Genomic DNA, 19,703 nt, shown 5'->3' with positions numbered 1-19,703 from the left:
ACAAATATCTGGGCAAACTTGGTTTATCATTTGGCCCGTCTAACCATCTAACCCCGCTTAAAAAGAGCAGCCTGCTCTTTCCAAGCCAGCCTCTCTTCATGGCGGCTCCGGCCTGCAGGTCCTGCAGCTCAGCTGTGGGTGTCAATGGTGAAGACATTGCATGTTGTTTTTAGTGTTATCTAGTTGTGCTGCTGCCTTAGCAAATCAATCATGACCTCTAACATATTTGGTGTGCATCTCTCCACCACCTCTCAGTGTGTCCAGCCAATCACAGAGCCAGCTTCTGATTCAGATTCAGATGTTTTTTTAGTACATGAATAAAAAACATCTGAATCTGAATCACATTCACTAATGCATAGCCTACTGTAAACATCTCGAGAGCATTCTGAAAGACTGGTTGTGTTAACATGTTAGGAGGCAGCATCAGACACAAGGTCGTGATGGTGCTTAGGAGGTGTTGCTCCAAGATGGTTGACAGTATACCCACTACAAAAAACTAGACTACACCACTGGCTTAAACTGTCTTAACATGGCGTCACGTCGATATTTTGTTGTGGCGCAAACTGGAGATGGAGGGCAGGAAGCGATTTTCTGCATAGGAAGCATGACAGCACACGCTCTAAATACTGATGTTTTGCGTCATTAATGGTTAATCAGATCGATCAGTCTGAGTTTTGAGAAGCTCGGTTCACTCTGTATGTACCGTTAGCAGAGTAAGCTGTTCATCAGCAAAGTGAACGGACATTTGGCCACATGTTAGCTAAAAAAGCTAACGGGGGAGGCATGCAGCGCTTTCAACGAGGAAACACTGAGAAAACGTATCGTTGTATCCTGAGCTTCAAAAGAAACAGTGTGAGTTTCAAAGTCTCACACAACAAGTGTTTCCAGCTTTTCAGCATGTTTGTGGTTTGTGCACTTTATCAACATCTGTGTGGAAGTTGAGAGGTTCAATATGATCAGCTGACACGAGGATGTTGGTTGTTAGACCTCATTCACAGGTCTGCCGACTTTCGAATAAAACCTACATCTGTTTCTCTTTTTAAAATATTTGTATTTATTAATTTAGTAATTATTAGAAATGCATCTGTGAAAATTTCACAGAACAGTAACATAATCATTAACATCATCATCACAACCATAAAACTGTCATGAGAGCTATTCGTTATAATCGAGTTATGTAAAAATAAAAAAACTGTTTAACAAATGATAAAAATATGAATAGTGACATTTAGCCCAAAAAATAGGCAACCATCATCATCCTCATCCTCATCATCATCTTCATTATGCACACAAGGAACTCATGGTTAATCATGAAGAATAAGAGAAAAACATGAAGGAAAACGATAAATCTGACATGAAGGAGCTGATTCCAGTTTTTTTTCTTGTGCCTTCAACACGTCGCATCACATGTGCAGCAAAGTTTTCACGCTCATCAGCTGCTTTTGTCCCTCATTTAAACATCAACCAAGAAACTATTTCCATCAAGATAAATGTGTAATGTACAGATTGCTATCAAGCACATATCAGTTAGCTTTTCCCTGTGAGAGAACCGTGCAGGTAACCATTAAAAATTAACATAAAACTGATGAATTAGTTGCAAAACTCTCTCTTTAACTTCATTATCATACATTAAGTAACAAAGACACTTGAAAAAGGAAGCACGTAGTCACCAAAAAGCAAAAACACTGTGTACAAAATGCATTAAAAGTCTGACATAACTTGAATATTTCCAGCTTTTTTACGTGTTCTCAACTTGCTCAACCCATAATAATTTTTCTAAAAGTATCTGGAAGTCAGAAGCTGAAAGAAGAATCATCTGCATCAATGTAATATTCATACATTAAAAAATAAAACACCTCATCCTGCGATCTGTCCAACTGAGATTATCTTTACCTTTAAAGCAGTGTCGCAGCATCTGGCAGGTTTTAAGGTTTTGAAGAACTCCTTCATGTTTCATGTTTGTTGGGATTATGACGTTGATCGTTCACTTAATGTTGAAGGCATCTTTTAAGCCCTTCAGTGCTTGCTGCTTCGTGATGCTCGTCCAGGCCTCTGGAACATCAGCTGGCTTGGCGTTGTACTCTTTAGCAAAGCTGTCATTGTACTGTACCAGGACATACTTCCAGTAGTCAGATGCCTCTATGGAGGGGTCCGGAGGAATGTGCCAGTCTGGATAGTAGGTGGTGTACTCCTTGTAAGGATGCCACTCCTGTTCAGTGTCTTTGTTTTTGAAGAGATGTTCACTGTGCACAGATGTTGTACACAGTGTTTCAACCAGCTTATGAGTATCTATTTTCCTACATCTGCCAAGACCTTGTGGCCGATGAACAGATGCATGGTGTAGCTTGTGTTCTTTGCCTCCAGCCTCACAAGGAACTTTACAAAATGGACATTTTTGTCCACAACCAAACACGCGCCTGAAAAGCTCGTCTTGTGGTTTGTTCGGAAGCTTGTTCAGAGTGTCAGTGATGTTGACCGAGTTGGAGAATTCCTCATGAAGCTGTTTGTTTAAGTCTTCTATTGAGACCTCGAGGCTGTTGATGAATGGGTGGCATGTACTTCGGATCTGAAACAAGGTGCTTCTCTCTGCCTCCACGGACAGTGAGATGTCTTTAATCAGATATTTGCGCATCTTGGTGATGAGCTCCATGATGCTTTTCTGGTCATCTGGCAGCAGACCACCATCCTTTCTTTTTGAGGCCCACTCTGTCGCTGCTTTTATTTTCTTAACTATGACCTGTAGATGCTTTTTTTTCAGCTTGCACAAAGTTCTGTCCTCTGACATTTTTTGCAAGATGTGCTGAAATATCCAGTCCTTGACGTAAATCTCATACTGGCTAATGTACTGGACGAAGCTTTTGAAGTCTTCCTTCTGCAGCAGCTCTCTCTGAATGTTGTACTGGAAGAAGGAGCGGGAGCTGTACTCTGCTGAGTGGCAGCTCGTCACAATTTCATCCACGATGTCTATTCCCAGAGATCTGCGGATGTACTCCTCGACAGCAGGTTTGATGCAACATCTGACAAAATCAGCCGCTTTGCGTTGGCAGTGATCTCTCTGTTTGTATAAATCCAGGAAGTCGGATAAGTACTGAGGCTTGTACTTCTCCAGCTGATTTCGAGAGTCGTTGTCTGACAAGAATTTCTGGTGCATTTTCTGGAATTCCCTCGCAGCAATGCCACAGATGTGAAGCTTCAGGTCGATCTCAAACTGTGCAGTGGTATTGTAGCGTGTGTAGCCTTGTTTCAACCATTCATCTATCTTTACCAGAAGATCCCTGGTGAAGGATTCATGGTAATCTTCATTTGTCTTTGCTTTATCGAGAACGGACCGTGTGGAAGTGCCAATGACGCTGTCGGCAAAGCTCTGCAGATCTCCAGTCCAAAGAAACCTCTTCATGAAGCAGTCTGTATGATTCCGTCTGCTCTTAAATTGGTCCTTACCAATTTCTTTCAGATCATGAACATTTTCCAATTTCTCGTTTACGTTCCGGTTTGAGAAGTTCTTCCTCAGTTGGTTGAGGATGCACGCTGACACGTCTCGTTCCTTCAGGCCAGGTAGGTTTTCGGTGGCTTTCGCCCACATCTTCTCGAACTCTTGAGTCAGCTGTTCGTCTGACAGTCTGGAGTCTTTGCAGTCACTCAGCAGCTTCATGACCCGCTCTTCGATCACATCTCTGTACTCCCTCTGTATGTCCTGAGCCTTTTTCAGACCTATTTTTAGATCAAGGATGCAGTCCAGTTTAGTACACGCTGAGTGTTTGATTTCATTTCCAATACTGCTGATGCTGTTGAAAAAGTCGGTTTTGTATTTCTCTATCAGATTCACGTGTCTGTCTTTCCTTTTGTAGTAGTCACAGAGCTTCTCCTTTATTATTGTTTGTTGGAGTTCTACTCTATCGGGCACCTCTGATTTTTTTGAAGCGACCAGTCTGTTCCAAGTGTCTGTCTGAGAGTCGTTGTCGGTATTTAAGATTTCTAACTCTGTTTCCTTTAGCCAGGAGAGGATCTCTTTCCTGAACTCCCATTCCCACTGGCTGAACTCTTTGCAAAGATTGTTGTATGCATGAGCAACGAGAGTGTTTCTGAAACTGAAGATGAAGTTCTCATATTTTACTGCTTTCCACAGGCTTCTTATCCATTCCAGAAACTCTGGGATCTGTGAGACTTCATTGCTTCTGTTTCTTTTCAGTGTCACCAAAAGGTTTCTCTTGAAATCGGCGACAGCTTCACTGTAACCTGTGTTAACTGGTGCCATTGGCGGGGTCCCATGCCAGAGTCCCGGGATGTTCCAGTTGTTTTGCTCCATGTCGTAGTCCAGCACATCAGTGAAGGCCTGTATGGAGGGCTGCCTTTCCATTTCAGCGGCAATTTGAGTCATTTCATTGAGCTGGTCCAAGAGATGTTTCCTTTCGGTCATGCTCTTCGCATGAGCTGAAACTCCAGCAACATTTTGGTGCACAAAATGGCAAACTGGCTTTTTCCCAATTTGTTTCATTCTCAAGAATGCATGAGCTGCAATTTGCAGGACATCTTTCATTTCTATGGCGTTCTCCATGGCGATGTTGATGATGGTGACATCACTTAAACCAATGACAAAGGTTGCCAGCTGGTTGTCGTGCTCATAACTGTCCTCTAGTTGTGCCAACTCAGGAGATTTTAGACCCTCTGTGTCAATGAGAACTATGAAGTCATAATTCAAGTCACTTTGTATATCCTCTCCAACTCTGAGGAACAGCATGAAAGCTCCTCTTGTGCATCTTCCACTGCTGACAGGAAACTGCACACCAAACATGGTGTTGAGGAGTGTTGATTTGCCGGTGCTTTGAACACCCAACACAGTCAGTACCAACAGTCTGCTCGTCTCTCCAACCTTCTTGTGAAGCTCCATCAGCACATCTGTCACCCACCTCTCTGGGATGTTGGAAGCGTCTCCATCCAGGAGCTCCAAAGGATATCCATCCAAGAGCATCTCAGCAGCCAAAGCGGGGAGATGAGACACCGCCTCAGCACGTTCTTCTGACTGCAAGGAAACCTCGTAGATCAGTCCCATCTCTCTCATGTAATGCTCTGTTCCTAAAGAGCTGTCCAGCAAAGCCTGGTCCAACTCTGCAATGAGTTTTGCGTCTTTCTTCTTGCATTGCTCTTTAAATTTGTTACGCAGCACGCTAAGTTTGTCCCGCGAATGTGCATTAAACTTGAATTTCATCGACTTGAGGAAAAAGTCTCTCTTCTCTTTGTCATTTGTGGACAAGGTTTCGATAAAACTCTTCATTCCTTTGGACAGTTTTTGTTTGCTTTGTTCCTCCCTCAGTTTTTGTTTTTCTACCTGTAGCTGAGCTTTATACGCTTCAAGGCCGGACGCACTGGTGACCTTCATCCTGCATTCCTTCTTCTCTAACTGCGATAACCTCTTCCAGTTTTCTCCTTGAAGAGGAAGTTGCTGTTTCTTGTAGTGTGAGATACTTCGCACCCCAATGCCGTCCATGATCTCCTCAGCTACTTTTATTTGTTTGGCAGTTTTGCTTTCATCCACAGACAGACCGAGTTCGACCGCTTTGTCAACCATATTTACGATGCTTATTGTGGTTTTGACATCAAACAGGGACGTCTTGATGGCTGCGCTGAGTCTGTTTGAAAACTCTGCTACATTTACTCTTGAGTCTTTGATTTTCACATTCGTCTGTGGTAAATTTAAATCCTTCCATGTTTTCTTGACAGACATCATATCCCCTTTATCGTTCTCTGCCTTGAAATTAACAACCAAGAACAGCTTGGAGCTCACGTCTTGAAGAGAAGTCAGAATCCTGTGCTCATTTTCTTCAACCTTGTCCAGGAATACAAAGGTCGCGGTTGACACTTGAAGAAGAAAAGTGAACTCCGCGAGCGATTCATAAATGTCACCTCGTAAATTAGCAAAGGCAACTGGTTCTGGAAATATGTCAAGATTTTCTCTTCCACAAGGAAGGAACCAGCAAACCTCTACCAAACCATTCGCAATCCTCCGGTTAAGTGACCCTCCTTCCATATCTCTGTGTATGAAGATATTGTGATTCTGCTGGCCGCGACTGAGAACGTGATTCAGAATCTGGGACTTGGATAAACTGCAGTTTTTCAGCCTCACAAAGGAATAGAACGGAATATTTGCTTGGACGATGTTGTCTTCAACAAAGCCTCTTGACTCAGACAAAGCGTGTGGACGCCACTCTTTGACGATGTCCCTCAGAGCCCACAGCATCAGTGTACACTGGCTGTTATTGCCGTGGGGCAACATGAATGGGACAGAAAACTGGCACATTGACATCTTGAGGGCAATTTCCTGTTGCAAGAAGCTGTCAGCACAAAGAAAGAGCGCCACGATGAGGTCGAGAGGGTGAACTTTCTTGTCATCTGCAGCATGATCTGCAGTGTAAAGGTCCAGGTCAAAGAGATCATCGCTTTCATCATGACTGTTTGATAATTGTGTGATGTTCCTGCATTCGGCGTTTATTTTAAGCAGTTTTCTGAGGAAACACCAAGGTATTTCCTCCACTGATAAAACAGCTTCTTCATATATGCTCTTCCTGTTGATCTCCAAGAGCGACTGAAGCGAGAGTTTGTTGGGATAAAACTTCTTCAGCCCAAGTTTGGACAGGAAGTTGAGTAGGACTGTCAAAGAGAAAGATCACTTTTAGACAGAAACAGCAGGTAATTCTCAGTGGAGCTGTTTATGCTAAGCTAATCATCTCCCAGGTGCGCTATTGATTTTATCATGTAATTGTATATTTGCAAAATGTTTAATTACTTCATTAACTACACTGAAGGTAAGTTTGACTGTTATGCCAGTAGTAATTTAGTTTTGGCCATAAATTTGAAATTTGCATTCACTGCTCCACTTATTAGACAAAACTGCACAGACACATCCTCACCAGCAGGTGTCACTGTTCATGTCTTTTTCAGCGTCTTGTGTTCATCAGTGTTAAACGATGCAGTGAAGAATGAACAGTAACACAGCAGTGATTACACACAGAAGACTGTGGCTACAGTTTGTGAGAACAAGCACACCTGCATCAGGTAATCAAGTGAAATGTCTACCTTTACAACACAGTCCTCTGTGCTATCTTTGACTTAATGAAAAACTAAATTATATCCTTCAAAAACTGCATTTGTGTGCGTACTGTATATACAAATACGGCTGATGAATGAGCAGATGTAAGCAGTCTAAAATGAAGTTTACCTGCAGGATCTTGTCCGTCTGTGTTCATTGTAGACGTGGTCTGACTCCCATCAGCTTTAAAACCGCGGGACAACAATAAATAATATCTTTAGTTTCAATCGACCACCGGTATTTTCACAGAAACAAGAACACTGCATTCATGGTAATTCATTGCAGATCAGAACAGAATAGCTCCATTGCGGTATTACCCAATATCTCAATCATTATTATTAAATAATGGGTAGAACATAGATAAAGTGATAATTCAAAAATGAATGCTTTTGACATTTTTCATAACTGTAGACTGCAAAACATGCAGTGACGCAGGAGACCCTAACACAACCTGTGCACCGTCCACCTGATCATGTCATCACAGTTATCTTTAGAAAACTGGTCTGAAGTCTGCATGACGTGACATCAGCAGCTGAGATTTTAATGGCACGGATTATTTTTGAGGTCTTCTTTTTTCGTTGAACGAAGGATGAAAATGACGTATGGTACGCAGGTATGTAGGTATTCTCAGTAGGAGTGTACCTGCAGGCTCTTCTGTGTTCGCTGTTGACATGGTGTGACCTCGCCATGAACTCCCCGTAACCGTGCTTTAAAACCTGGAGGGAAAATAAATACAAGTTATTTTGTTTCACAGAATCAAACACTGTATTCATGAAGACTCACTGCAGATCAAATCAGATCAATCGAAACAGTGTCCTCTGTCATTGATTGGATACAGTTTAGTCTACTTTCATTCAAAGCACGATCTGTCAGTAAAAGTAATACATCTGGATGATTCAGACCGAGTACGAAGAGTAAAATAGTTCCAGTGAATAACCTTTCGGTGTAACTCACCTGACATCAGGCAGCAGGACTGAGACTGAGGCCGTCTGTGTCAGCTCTGGTTTTTATGCTGCACGCAGAAACCGAAAGTGTTCCAGACACCAGAACAACTGGTTTCTATAGGTTATGTTGTTCTTTGCTCTCTGCAAACTTAATGAGATGTCAGTAATTTGTCACACCCCCATAATTCCTCCAGCTCCTCCAACCAAGAAGTTTACATTAGACATGGAGATGGTGAACAGATTTATATGCTGCTTCTTGTTCATTCTAATTAAATCAAAGTGACCCTCACAGTCAGACAGATTGCACACTTCAGTGTGTCTCTGGCTGCTTTGTTTATTTAGAAAAATCTGATGTGATGTGAATTGACCATAACTGTTATTGATGAAAACGATGGCAGTTTAAAGTCTTTTGTTGGAACGATGAAGATTTACGGGCATCATTTTGTGCTCTTAGTTGAATTCCCTTGATTTGCTCTTTTGATTCACTTGCTTGTTTCTTGGGTCTGGCCTTGTTGTAGAAGTGTTGAGGCTGCTTGCCTCATGTTTCTGTGAGCACGTCATCGCCCTTCAAGTACAGATCAAAAGCCTCATCAGCTTCTGTAACAGCAAGAAATGTGATCGAGCAGGTGTTCACACTCAGCGCCAACCTGTTTATCAGAATTTACTGACACATTTCTTCTTCACTTCCTTGAAGCTGTCGGGAATCCTCGTCAGTCAGCTGGACTGATTTGTTCCTCGCATACTTGTGCTTTGGTTTCAGAGCAGGTCGGTCTGGTTTTCTGTGTTACTGTAAAGCAGTTCGGAGTCATCTCTCCTACAGGATCCAATACAGCGTTTAACTAAACTCTACTGAGCGCACAGACATGTTTAGAAAGCAGTTCACCTCCCATGATGATCAATATCACAGATTCTATAAGCCTGAAGTTTGCAGTGCTCACTTTGGGTGTAAGAGGAGGCTTTAAAGATCAGGAGGAAAGATGATCACAGCAGTTTGACAACATGGAGCAGGCAGTTTGAAGGACGGGGCCGTGGACGGCGGCCTGGCAGTGTTAGAAATGAATGGAGGTCTATCAGGTCCTTTCCTTTCTCAGCAGCAGATCTCTCTGGTCTCCACATGAATGCAGTTCTGCAGTGGAACCACTGGAGGGCAGCGTCTCACCTTCACTGAATGAAATGAACCGGGCTGTTTCCTCCTCGCTGCTCTGACAGTTTCTGATTTAACTCTCCAAGAAGTCCACCTGAGTTAGGGCCTGAACCATTTCACAATGTTCAGTACTGATGTGACACCTGAGCTTCAGCACGCGCAAACAAAACAAATACCGTTTCACTATCTGATACTGAGGAATATAAACAGCCGAACATTTAGACTGTGATCACGCCTACAGGGGTTACTTCATTAGATCTTCTCCCTGATTCCCTGAGCTCACCTTAAATCTCAGTTTAACACCTGGACGTACCTGCAGGATTTCATGACGTCACAACCAGCCTCAGAGCCAGACGTGGTCCAACATGCAGCTTCTACATGTGTGACGTGGAAACGAGAAACCTCCAGGTGTCAAACACTGAGAGTAAGACACGCTGACCCTTGACCCTGTCAATCATTGTCTGTTTGGAAAAAATAAATGAGAAGTGGCCTTCAGAAGGAGACGGACGCTCCTGGTGACACCTGTGTGATTTCCAGCCGCTGACGTGCTGAAACTCCTTTTCTAACGTGAAGCTTTGGTACTTTTAATATCTCCAGTTCAATGAGACGCAGTCCAGACTGGCTCTGACAGACAAAGAGGAGAGGCAGACTGAATGTGAGGTTGCATATTGTGAGTGGTGTTAGTAATTATAGTCTTTTGCCAATTTAATTGCAGCGCTGTAATCTAAATGGGTTTACAGAGCAACACTCTAAATTAGCAGTTTTATAATTACCACTGAACCGCACGCATCTCACTGCATCCCCCACTTAATTACTAACAATTTGTCTGTGGAAGAGCTATTGTTAAGCTGCAGTCTAACAAGAAGTGATTAGAACAACAGACTTTGTTTTCGCTTCATTTCAGTTGTTCTTTCTGGAAAATCCACCGAACGTAAAGCCAACAGCAGCAGGAAACAACTGTGTGGACACATGATGGGAGGTGCTGGGACACTGTGAGGGACAGTGTGGACACATGATGGGAGGTGCTGGGAGACATGAACTCAACCGAGGTCTCCTGTGTCACTGACTACAGGTCTGTCCACCCTGACGTCCACAACCCGGCTTCATAAAGGACGCACCACGTCCTGCACTGGCACTGGATGGATGTTTCAGTGAACAATAAACCTTGAATTGAAAATATCATTCATTTCAATATCAGTCTGATCTCAGCTGGATGAACCCGCTGAAGTTTGAACATTTTTGGTAACTGGTGTTCTGCAACGAGACAGAAAATGAAGAGAAAGAAGAAGAGCTCACTCCAGAGTGCAGAGACTTCTCAAAACTGGCTGAATTAGAAAAAATCAGGTGAAAATCGACAGTGAGTTTCTGGCAAAGACGACTTTTTCGGGTCTTTTTCTGTGCTCGTGTCGTCTTTGCACTGCTGCTGCTTGCGTCCCAGAATGAATCTGCACTGAAATTCGACTTTTCAGTCCAGATGTAATTTAAAGGAGCGTTAATTAGAAACAGCTCAGCACATGTGGAGCTCACACCAAAACAACAGCGGTCAGAGCGTCAGACGCCGTTTTAACGCTGATGAGTTTCAGCCCAAAACGTCATCAGTTCCTCCCTGATGGAAAAGATATTCCAATCAGCTGAGCGGCGTCCATGTTTTATGTTGATTAACGTGCTGTTTGCAGACACGATGAGCTCCGCTGTGACGTTTCTCCCACAGACACTTTAAAGAAGCTTCCTTTAAAAATGAGCTTTCCTCTCATGAAGTTTGGTATAAATCTTCAGTCCTCGCCTCATCTCAGTGATTCACTCGTTATCTGTCAGAGGAGATGTTCTCCATTTGGCTTCTTGGGCTTGAAATATGTGAGTGAACTGTGTGTGTGTGTGTGTGTGTGTGTGTGTGTGTGTGTGTGTGTGTGTGTGTGTGTGTGTGTGTCCCCGTCGATGTGTGTGTGCATTATCCCGCTCTGTTGGCAGGACAGCCACAATAGAGCTGACTAATGCAGAAATAGACTGCAGGCTAAGCTTCTTCTCCACAAACGTCTTGAAAAGTGGAAAGTGTGGCCTCATCTCTGCCTCCTCATCCGGTCACATACAAACATTCACACGTCCACTTTACCCGCTTTATACTAAAACAAGCACACGAGATACAAAAACGTGCGCACGTTTAAGCTAAATCGTGCACTCGAGATACTAAATCAAGCGCACGAGATACTAAAACGTGTGCACGATTTAGCTTAATCGTGCGCACGTTTTGGTATCTCGTATGCTCGATTTAGTATCTCGCGCACACAATATAGTTTTTTTTTTTCGTGGTACTTTAGGGGCTCCGTAAAAAACTACTCCAGACCTCTTGAAGCTATAAAAACAGTTTAGCTCGCGTTAGCATGCTAACAGCTGCTCATAAGCTAACATGGATGAATCGTGTTTAAGAGCTGTGAACAGTCGGTGCTTTGTTAATTTACAGAGTTTATAGAGTTAGAGACTCTCACCCTAAGTAGTTACAGGGGGTTTGGTCTGGGGGTGTATTTGAGCCAATGATCAAATATTAAAGGCATATTGTTGAAATACGACGAGTTATTCTCCAGTGACTACATGTTAAAGATCCAAGACTTTGGTTTGGGATCAAATACCAGAAAAACCAATGACATTCCCATCAGCCTCTGCTCTGCCGATAATTAGCAAATGTTAGCATCCTAACAAGCTAAACTGCAATGGCGATCATGGTGAGCTAAACGTTAGTGTGTTAGCGCTGTCGTGTGAGCGTGGTGATGTCATCATTTAGCTCAAACTGTTGGTGACTCAAGTTTGACTCAGTCAACACTCTGCTTCCTCCTCTATCATTCATCAGAGGTTTTTATTTGTTAGTTATTAGAAATGCTGTGACGGTTTTGACACAAGCCTCGCTCGTGTGCCCCCTCCGCAGACCCCCGGCTGGTGATGGCAGATTATTCCACATCGAGGTGATTAGCACGGTGTGGTTTCAGTGCCGTCTGCAGCTGTCAAACAGCATTACAGCCGCCGGGGGCTCAGAGACACCAGAAACCCAACAGGAGACTCATCATTGATCTGTGGACAGGGTCACAACCTCCTCCTGCATCGCTGATGGGTGGCGGGGGGGGGGGGGGAGATGGGGGGTTTAGATTAATTAACAGGAAGTCATTTGAGGGAAGCTGTCCCGTGGCGATCAGGTTTTACGTGGTAAAACAGCCCCCCGTCTTTGTTAGGGACATGGATTTGAAGGGGGGGTGGGTGAGGGGGGAGGAGAGGGAGGAGGGAGGCAGAAGGAGGAGGGTGTAGGAGGGAGGGGCGGTGGGTGGCGTTGTGGGGGGGGACATCTGCCACCGAGCGTGCCGGGTCAAAAGGCTTTTGTTGTGAAGGAGTGATGAGACAGATAGATGGACGATGTCACCAACCGCTGGCCTAATCAAGTGAAAGTGTCCCAGCAGGAGCAACACACACACACACACACACACACACATACTACACACATACCACATACACTTACACACACACACACACACACACACACTACACACATACCACATACACTTACACACACACACACACACACATACACACACACACACACACACACACACACACACACACACACACACACAGTGACAAACTGATTCTTCATCTTTAATGAATAATTGAGGCTGAACGGATTAAATGAGCAAACTGTGCATAAAAACGCGTCATTTATTTTGTTTCTGCTGGTGTGAAGCAGAGGCAGAGTGTCTTCTCGGTGCATCATGGGAAAATTCAGCCTTTCTCGTCTTTTAACGTCTTTTATTTTGCACTCCATCCGGATTATTTATAGGCTGAGAAAGCGCAGTTTGAACGGTGGCAGCTTCTCATCTCCCACTGTCACCTCGACCCGAATTCAATCAGCAACCCCTGCCATGCCAGCGAACTGCGCATGCGTGTTCCTGATTAAAGCAGCTGCGTCAAGCCAGAATGGCAGCGGAAGTTATGCGGATTGACCTTCAAAATAAAACCCAACATAGGGGGTTAAACCGCAAACCAAGCCATCAAATTTAGTCACTCAGTTTTGTAGCTTTGTATGATACTACTACTACTACTACTACTACTACTACTACTACTAATAATAATAATAATAATACTTTCCATTTTATTCTTACATTTACATAGAAATCATTGATTGCTTATTAATTAAGGTTGAATTTTAAGTGCCAATCTGCACCTTTGCAGAGAGCTGCTGCAGTTTCCTCCTTGTGGCCTGTTGTCTGCTGGGAAATTAAAAGTGCACGAGGATGGATGATGTGTTTCTGTGCATCAATGAACTGTGGAATTTATAGCGTGGAAAGAAAAGTTTCTACACCAAGAACTGGAAAAAAGAGAAGATGAAACATCTTTATAACAACTGGAAATTAGTTAATTGACAGAAAATGAATCAATTACTGTTGTTATGATGAATTATGACAGCTGGTTCATTGTTTAAGTGATTTACTGGGCAACAGCATCAGCATCTGAGTTCTAGTTTACTTTTGGAAAGCTAGATAGATGTTGTACAAAGGACTTTTAAATATCATGCACAATATTTACATTGAGGATTTATTTAAATGTTCTTATATTTCTATAGGATTCTATCAGCGAAGGGAACGGCCATTATTTTGAAAGGAGCAGCCGGAAGTGTGCGCGCACCTCGGCTGTGTGCTGACGCAGCTGCTGGAGCGGCAGGCAGCGGCAGTAGATGCTGTCCCATCATCAGATCACACCCAACGGGGCTGCAGCGCACCGCTCCTCCGGCACCAACACCATGACACCCGGACTCCAAACCGCAATCTGAGCCGCACTGAGGACGCAACCAGCGGAGGACCGTCAGCAGCGGACGCGGAGACACACGCGCACACGCATCCACACGCACACGCGCACGGACAGACGACTATCGCAGTGAGCAGCGGCCAAAAAGAGAGGAACGCCGACCGAGGCGAACTCCACTGCACCGCGGATTTGCGCTTTTCGCTCCACAGACGCGTCCCGCACGGACTCCCGCAAGAAAAAAACACCCGCTGCGACTCATTTCACGCCAAAAAATGTCATCGTCGGGCAAGGACGCCAACAGCGGGCATTACGCCAACTATGTGGGACCTTACCGCTTGGAGAAGACGCTGGGCAAAGGACAGACAGGTTAGTGAAAGCCGCTCTGAACGCGTCCAGATGCGGACGATGCGTCCTCAGCATCGCCGCGCCGCCTCGCTGACATCACGTTGGCTTGCAGGTTTTGTGTTTGCGTGTTCTGTCGGTGCCGATGCGGGAAATGGGAAGCCTGCAAAGTGCGGGTGTTTCAGGTGGATGCGGCTGTGCTGAGATGCTGCTGTCATGACCGCGATGGTGGTGGAGGTGGTGGAGGTGGTGGTGCGCCTTTAATCCTTGTTGTCAGGCAGAGAGGCTCGCTGATAACGGGCCGCTGTCATTCTTCTCGTCTCTAATTCCGTTCCAGCATCCATCTGTCACACGGGCCGCGGTGCTGAGGCGGCTCTGCAGCACTGTCCGGCACACACACAGCTCACGGGTTAACACACACACATACTGTACGCACGCACACACGCGCACATTGCAGCTGCAGCATCACACGTTTCTGCATGCGTGCTGGCCTCTCTGTGGATGGGGAGGATGGCAGCAGGCTGGTGCTCCGACAGGCCGTCTGTCACATTATCTGATAAACTGAACGCATCAGTCAGTGTTGAGAGACACCAAAGTGTCCTTTTTCAGCCTTTTGTGAGTCCTTTGGACACAAATCTGCTTCAGCTCTGAAGTCATTGTGGAGGCTGCAGATTGTGTTGTGCTGAGAGGTGTTTCTAATATTTAGTCTGGATGGACAAAATATTAGGAACAGCCCCTTGTGGTGCTGTGGAACATTCTCCTGCATCTATTCAGGTGTGAGGAACTGCCTCAGGTAATCTAACGATGGTCATCAGTGAACTGCATCCTGATGAGAAGTCAAACCAGGACCAGAAGTGGCTTATTGGCTCATCCAGCCGTCATGTTTGTGTCACGTGATCAGTCTTAGTCCAATGGTCGCTCTCCTTTTAGCTCCGCTTTGGTCTCCACCTGCTCCTGAGGGAAACGTCCGGCTCTCTGGCGGCTAAGTGCTTCGCCGTTTGGCGCTGAGCAGGTCGTGAAGCTTTTCACAGCTTCATCCAGTGATGAGCCAATGAGAGCAGAGCTTGGACAGGTAGACGATGAGCTGAAGCTCGCTCCGAAGCTCCACAGAGACTCAAGTTTTCTCTGAGTCCATGTGTTCATCTCCTTCATCCACTCATGTGTTCACAAAGTGGTGAACTTCGCTCCATCCTTTCATAGCCAATCATGATCCTCTCACCTGTTACCAACGAGCCTGTTTACCTGTGGAATGATCCAAACAGGTGTTCCCAGTCTGTGAAATCAGACATCAGTGAAGCTGATGAGGAAGAACATGAAATATATTGACTCTGAGCTGTTCTCAGGTCAGTTTGTGTCAGAGAGGACCAGATCGGCTGATCACTTCCTGTTTATTTAAGCGTCTTTTGTGCTGTGCTGTCGTCACACGTGGACCGCGGTGTGTTTCTGCAGGACTGTGAGGAGTGTGTGTGTGTGTGCGCGTGTGTGTGTGTGTGTGTGTGTGTGTGTGTGTGTGTGTGTGTGTGTGTGTGCGTGTGTGTGTTCGCTCGCTTGCTGCTCCTCTCCAGCGGCGGTCATGTGATCTGCTGTCCGCTCGGGATGTCCCTCCGTCTGTGGACATGTGCAGCCAGGAATCGTCAAGGTGTCCCCCGCTCAGCTCCGCCGTGGGTGAATAATTCATAACCAAGCAGTGAGCCGCTTGGTGGAGTCGGATCGTAGCAGCTGCCGTATTAATTACACAATGTTTCTGTTCAGCAGATGGAGCGACGCTGCAGACGTGTGCGTTTAACTCGCGTAGAGACACACAGATCGTTTGCTTTGCTTCAGCAGGATCGATTGCAGAGTAAAGCTCCGCGTCCACACATCCACCGCTCTGTCCGACAGCTTCCTGTGGTGTAAACACACACCGTTCACTTCCTGCTTCCCAAAGCAGCGACGGCAGCACGGTCCAAACAGCGATACCTCCATAGCTGCTCCAGCACCACCGTGGCTGTGACCGCGTCTCATCAGCGACGGAGCAGAGCTTCATGGTGACCCCAGGTGGTCTCAGAGGGTTAAGATGCAGGTATCGGACATGAAGGTCGTCTACGCTGTCAGTAAACCATCTGGTGTTTCTCCAGCTGAAACGGGCTTCACTGCGCGCCACACCAGAGCTGACACAAACGCTGTCAGAGAGGTGAGCTGTGATTCAGACGTTTCAGACTCTCAGCATTGATTCATTCGGTCTATCAGCTGTGTGCTTCAGGAGCCGACGTGAAAGCACCCGCTTCCTAACTGTGCAGCTATGATTCACCTTTTCAGGGATTTTAATGTGGTTTCCAGCTGTGCACTGATGTGACGGTGATTAAGTGCTGCAGACGATGTGAGCGGGGTGGAAATGCCACTTCAGCAACGCAAGAGCTCATCCAACGCGAGCGTGATGTCAGACTGAATAATGAAGTGGAACGAGATGGCAGTTCAGCCGAACTGTCAGCTCCGCGGCGACTTTGAGTCGTTTGGCAGAAAATCCATCAGCTGACGTCTCGTTCGTCACTTCGGGACGCACCCCAGCCTCACTGGGAAGTAAATCACAGCAGCGCCGTCAGCTGGACAGTTTGGGAGTTTTTGACTGAGAGAGACTCAAGTTTTCACCACATTAATCAATAATGTTGTATTATGTATTTGTTGGTGCTGGCCTTTCATTGGCTGGCCCGGGCAGGTGTGTCGCAGGTTTCTGTGAGCTCTCCTGCGTTCTGCTGCATCCAGACCTCCACCTCTGGATGGAGCTCGGTGAGCTGACGCTGAGAGAGTTTGTGAATGTGGTGAAATCACAGCAGAGCGGCGTGTTGGCGTGCTGAGGCGGCGGCGGCGAAACACTCGGCTGGTTTGAATCGAAGGCTGAGCTGGCAGACAGGGAAGCCTGAATATCATTAAACCTCCCCCGCTGTGTGCGTGCGTGTGTGCGTGCGTGCGTGCGTGCGTGCGTGCGTGTGTGTGGGAAACGGGATCTCTCAGTCGGTGCATGTTGGACATGAACTCACGTTTGAAAACTCTGCTCAGCTGCTTCTTTCACTGTAAATCAGACATTTTTCACGATTTTCTAATCTAGTAACTAAAAAAATGAATCGACCATGAAGATATTTGTCAGATTTGTCCCTTTTTACTTCCCACCTGATCTTATGCATTCTGTTTATTCTTCTTTTCCCTTCTCTATCTTATTTTTTACTGCCTTTCAGTTTCCTTCTTATTTTCCATCCTTGTTCGTTGTCTTTGCATGTGGACCATGTGGTGCTACAGAAGTTTATTATTATTATTAGCATTATTGCTAAGTGCAGCTGCTCAGCTCGTCGTGTGGCGTCACGCTGTGAGTAAAACACGACACACCTGAGGACACAGTGACCTCAGAGAGGAGGCGTGTCTTCGACCTGGAACGTGCACAGCGGCTGAACTTTGACCTCCGGCTGATCGCAGACCCTCGTCGGCTCTGTTGTCCTTTTTAAAATTCCCGCTCAGATCCGGCGTCGGCCTCTGCGCTCGCGGGCGGAACAATGCCTCCGTGGTGTTCGTCCACTGGTCGCAGCTGAATGGCGGCGCTGACTCTGAACAATTAGTCAGTGTGTGTTGGTGTGTGTGAGTGTTCGTGGGGGGGGGGGGGGGTTGAAGGACTCCTCTCCTGCCCTGGTTTCCCAGGCTCCTCGCAGCTCGCTTTCCAAGTGTGGGCCAACAGCGGGGAGGGTTGTCATGGTTTCATCTCTCCTCCTGCGACAATGGCGGCTCTTTTCCTTTGCTGTGATCGCAGCGAGACTGCAAGCCGCCGTCTTTTCCTGCTCTGTGTTTGCATCTGTCACATCTGCTTTTGGAGCGTCTTTCAGAGTCTGTGGGACCAACAAGTGGACAGAAAGCTGGTTGGCTCAAAGGACACTGATGAGGTTGATACCAGAATCAATAATGAGAAAAATCAGAAAACATTTATCAGCTGACAGACTTTTTCTTAATTTTACATGAGTCCTTTAAAATATTGTAATTTAAGAAATGCGATAAACGGGATCCGATAAAACACTGACGCTCAGTTTGTCCTGATGCATGGTCGCCTGCTGCCATCTGTGTGTGTGTGCTTTGGACATAAATGCAGCTGATTGGCTGTGAACCTGGAGGATTTCACAGCTTTCGATGCCGCGGCTGCGTCGATCCAGCAGAAACATCTGGATCGCTCGATGTGTCCTCTGACTCTGAGGGCAGCGGCGCCGCCAAGACGACAACATCGTTCATTTTTATCTGTCTGCAGCCTGTTATGGGAGTGTGTGTGTGTGTGTGTGTGTGTGTGTGTGCGCGTGTGTGCGTGTGTGTCCCTGTTGTGGTATAATGAAAGTGTCATGTTATTGACGTGGAACGTCCTAAACACTGTAGTCCCTCGGCTCCAGTAGAGGAGTGCTGCTGCTGCTGCTGTGTGTGTGTTTGTGTGTGTGTGTGTGTGGGGGGGGGGGGGGGGGGGGTGATGGGGGTAGTGTGGGTAGCAGGGAGAGCCCCAGCACAGATGGCTGCCTTGAGGTGCCTGAAATACAGCTTCATTATCAGCAGGTTGCAGGTGGTAACACTCCCATGACTCTCACCATGTATGTGTGCATATATATGTATACATCAGCCTGTGTGTGTGTGTGTGTGTGTGTGTGTGTGTGTGTGTGTGTGTGTGTGTGTGTGTGTGTGTGTGTGTGTGTGTGTGTGCGTGCAGTGAGCATTTGCATTTGTGGATGTGTTATGAGGATTTACAGTGAATGTTTTTCAGGGCCTTTGTTGAACTGAACTTCATCACGCTGCGTTAAATGTAAAACAACACAAAGTATTTGCCCACTGAGGGACCTGAGGCGTCTGCTGTGGTGCCTGAGCAGAAATGAAAAGGACGTCTTTAAGTAAGAAACGCAGTTCAACATGCAGCTGGAGCATTTTATGAACACACATCTCGATTCAGCAGCGTTCCTCTTCAGCGTCTGATACACCTCGTCCTGCGCGTCGATACGCTGATGTAAAATGATAGGTATGGTGCTGAAGGTGTGACTCACCTGTGCTCGCAGGTCTTGAACGAGTCGTCGTATTTGTCTGTTTTGGTGACTTTCAGCACTCAGGAGAGGAGGAGGAGGAGGAGGAGGAGGAGGTGCTGTAGCCTGCAGGGAGGCCTCCTCTGCACGCAGGAGGCATCATCAGAATTATAGCTAGTGTCAGACACCCCCTCCTCCTCCTCCTCCTTCTCCCCCCCTCCCTCTCCACTTTTTCCATACAGTACATCCCTTTGGCTCCCCTCCCTCGCTCGCCCCCCCAGCCGAGGGCCTGGTTACCGTGGTAACCAGAGGAATGCTCCGTCCTGTGGCTGGTTGCTCGCTGTAGATCTTCACAGCCCCTCTGCTCAGCTCTGGGGGGGATGTTTTATTGAACAATG

General features: G+C 46.2%; 2 protein-coding genes across 15 annotated transcripts in view; one reads left to right on the top strand and one right to left on the bottom strand.

The window, feature by feature from the left end:
• Nucleotides 1–1,969: 1,969 nt before the first annotated feature.
• Nucleotides 1,970–7,256, bottom strand: LOC139331636 (up-regulator of cell proliferation-like). Its single transcript, XM_070963235.1, has 2 exons — nt 7,214–7,256; nt 1,970–6,645 (listed from the first exon to the last, which is right to left on the bottom strand). The coding sequence occupies exons 1-2, from the start codon at nt 7,239–7,241 to the stop codon at nt 1,985–1,987; spliced, it is 4,689 nt and encodes a 1,562-aa protein (XP_070819336.1). The 5' UTR covers nt 7,242–7,256; the 3' UTR covers nt 1,970–1,984.
• Nucleotides 7,257–13,841: 6,585 nt separating this feature from the next.
• The window catches only part of LOC139332249 (serine/threonine-protein kinase BRSK2-like), a 95,852-nt gene continuing 89,990 nt past the window's right edge, over nt 13,842–19,703 (top strand). For all 14 annotated transcript variants that reach the window (XM_070964121.1, XM_070964113.1, XM_070964058.1 and 11 more), the window contains exon 1: nt 13,842–14,320. In XM_070964121.1, the coding sequence (XP_070820222.1) occupies nt 14,227–14,320 (94 nt within the window). In that variant the 5' untranslated portion in view covers nt 13,842–14,226. The remainder of the gene's footprint in view (nt 14,321–19,703) is intronic.

Source organism: Chaetodon trifascialis, chromosome 1 (genome assembly GCF_039877785.1).
Source record: "Chaetodon trifascialis isolate fChaTrf1 chromosome 1, fChaTrf1.hap1, whole genome shotgun sequence".
Lineage (NCBI taxonomy): Eukaryota > Metazoa > Chordata > Actinopteri > Chaetodontiformes > Chaetodontidae > Chaetodon > Chaetodon trifascialis.
The sequence above is the reverse complement of the archived record's forward strand: the minus strand, read 5'-3'. Positions and strand labels throughout refer to the sequence as shown.

Excerpts from the sequence above, each read along its gene's own strand:
- LOC139331636 (XM_070963235.1), bottom strand. The coding sequence starts at position 7,241 with ATGAACACAGACGGACAAGATCCTGCAG. Across the intron at positions 6,646-7,213 it reads AGACGGACAAGATCCTGCAG|TCCTACTCAACTTCCTGTCC; the intron begins GTAAACTTCATT and ends TCTCTTTGACAG.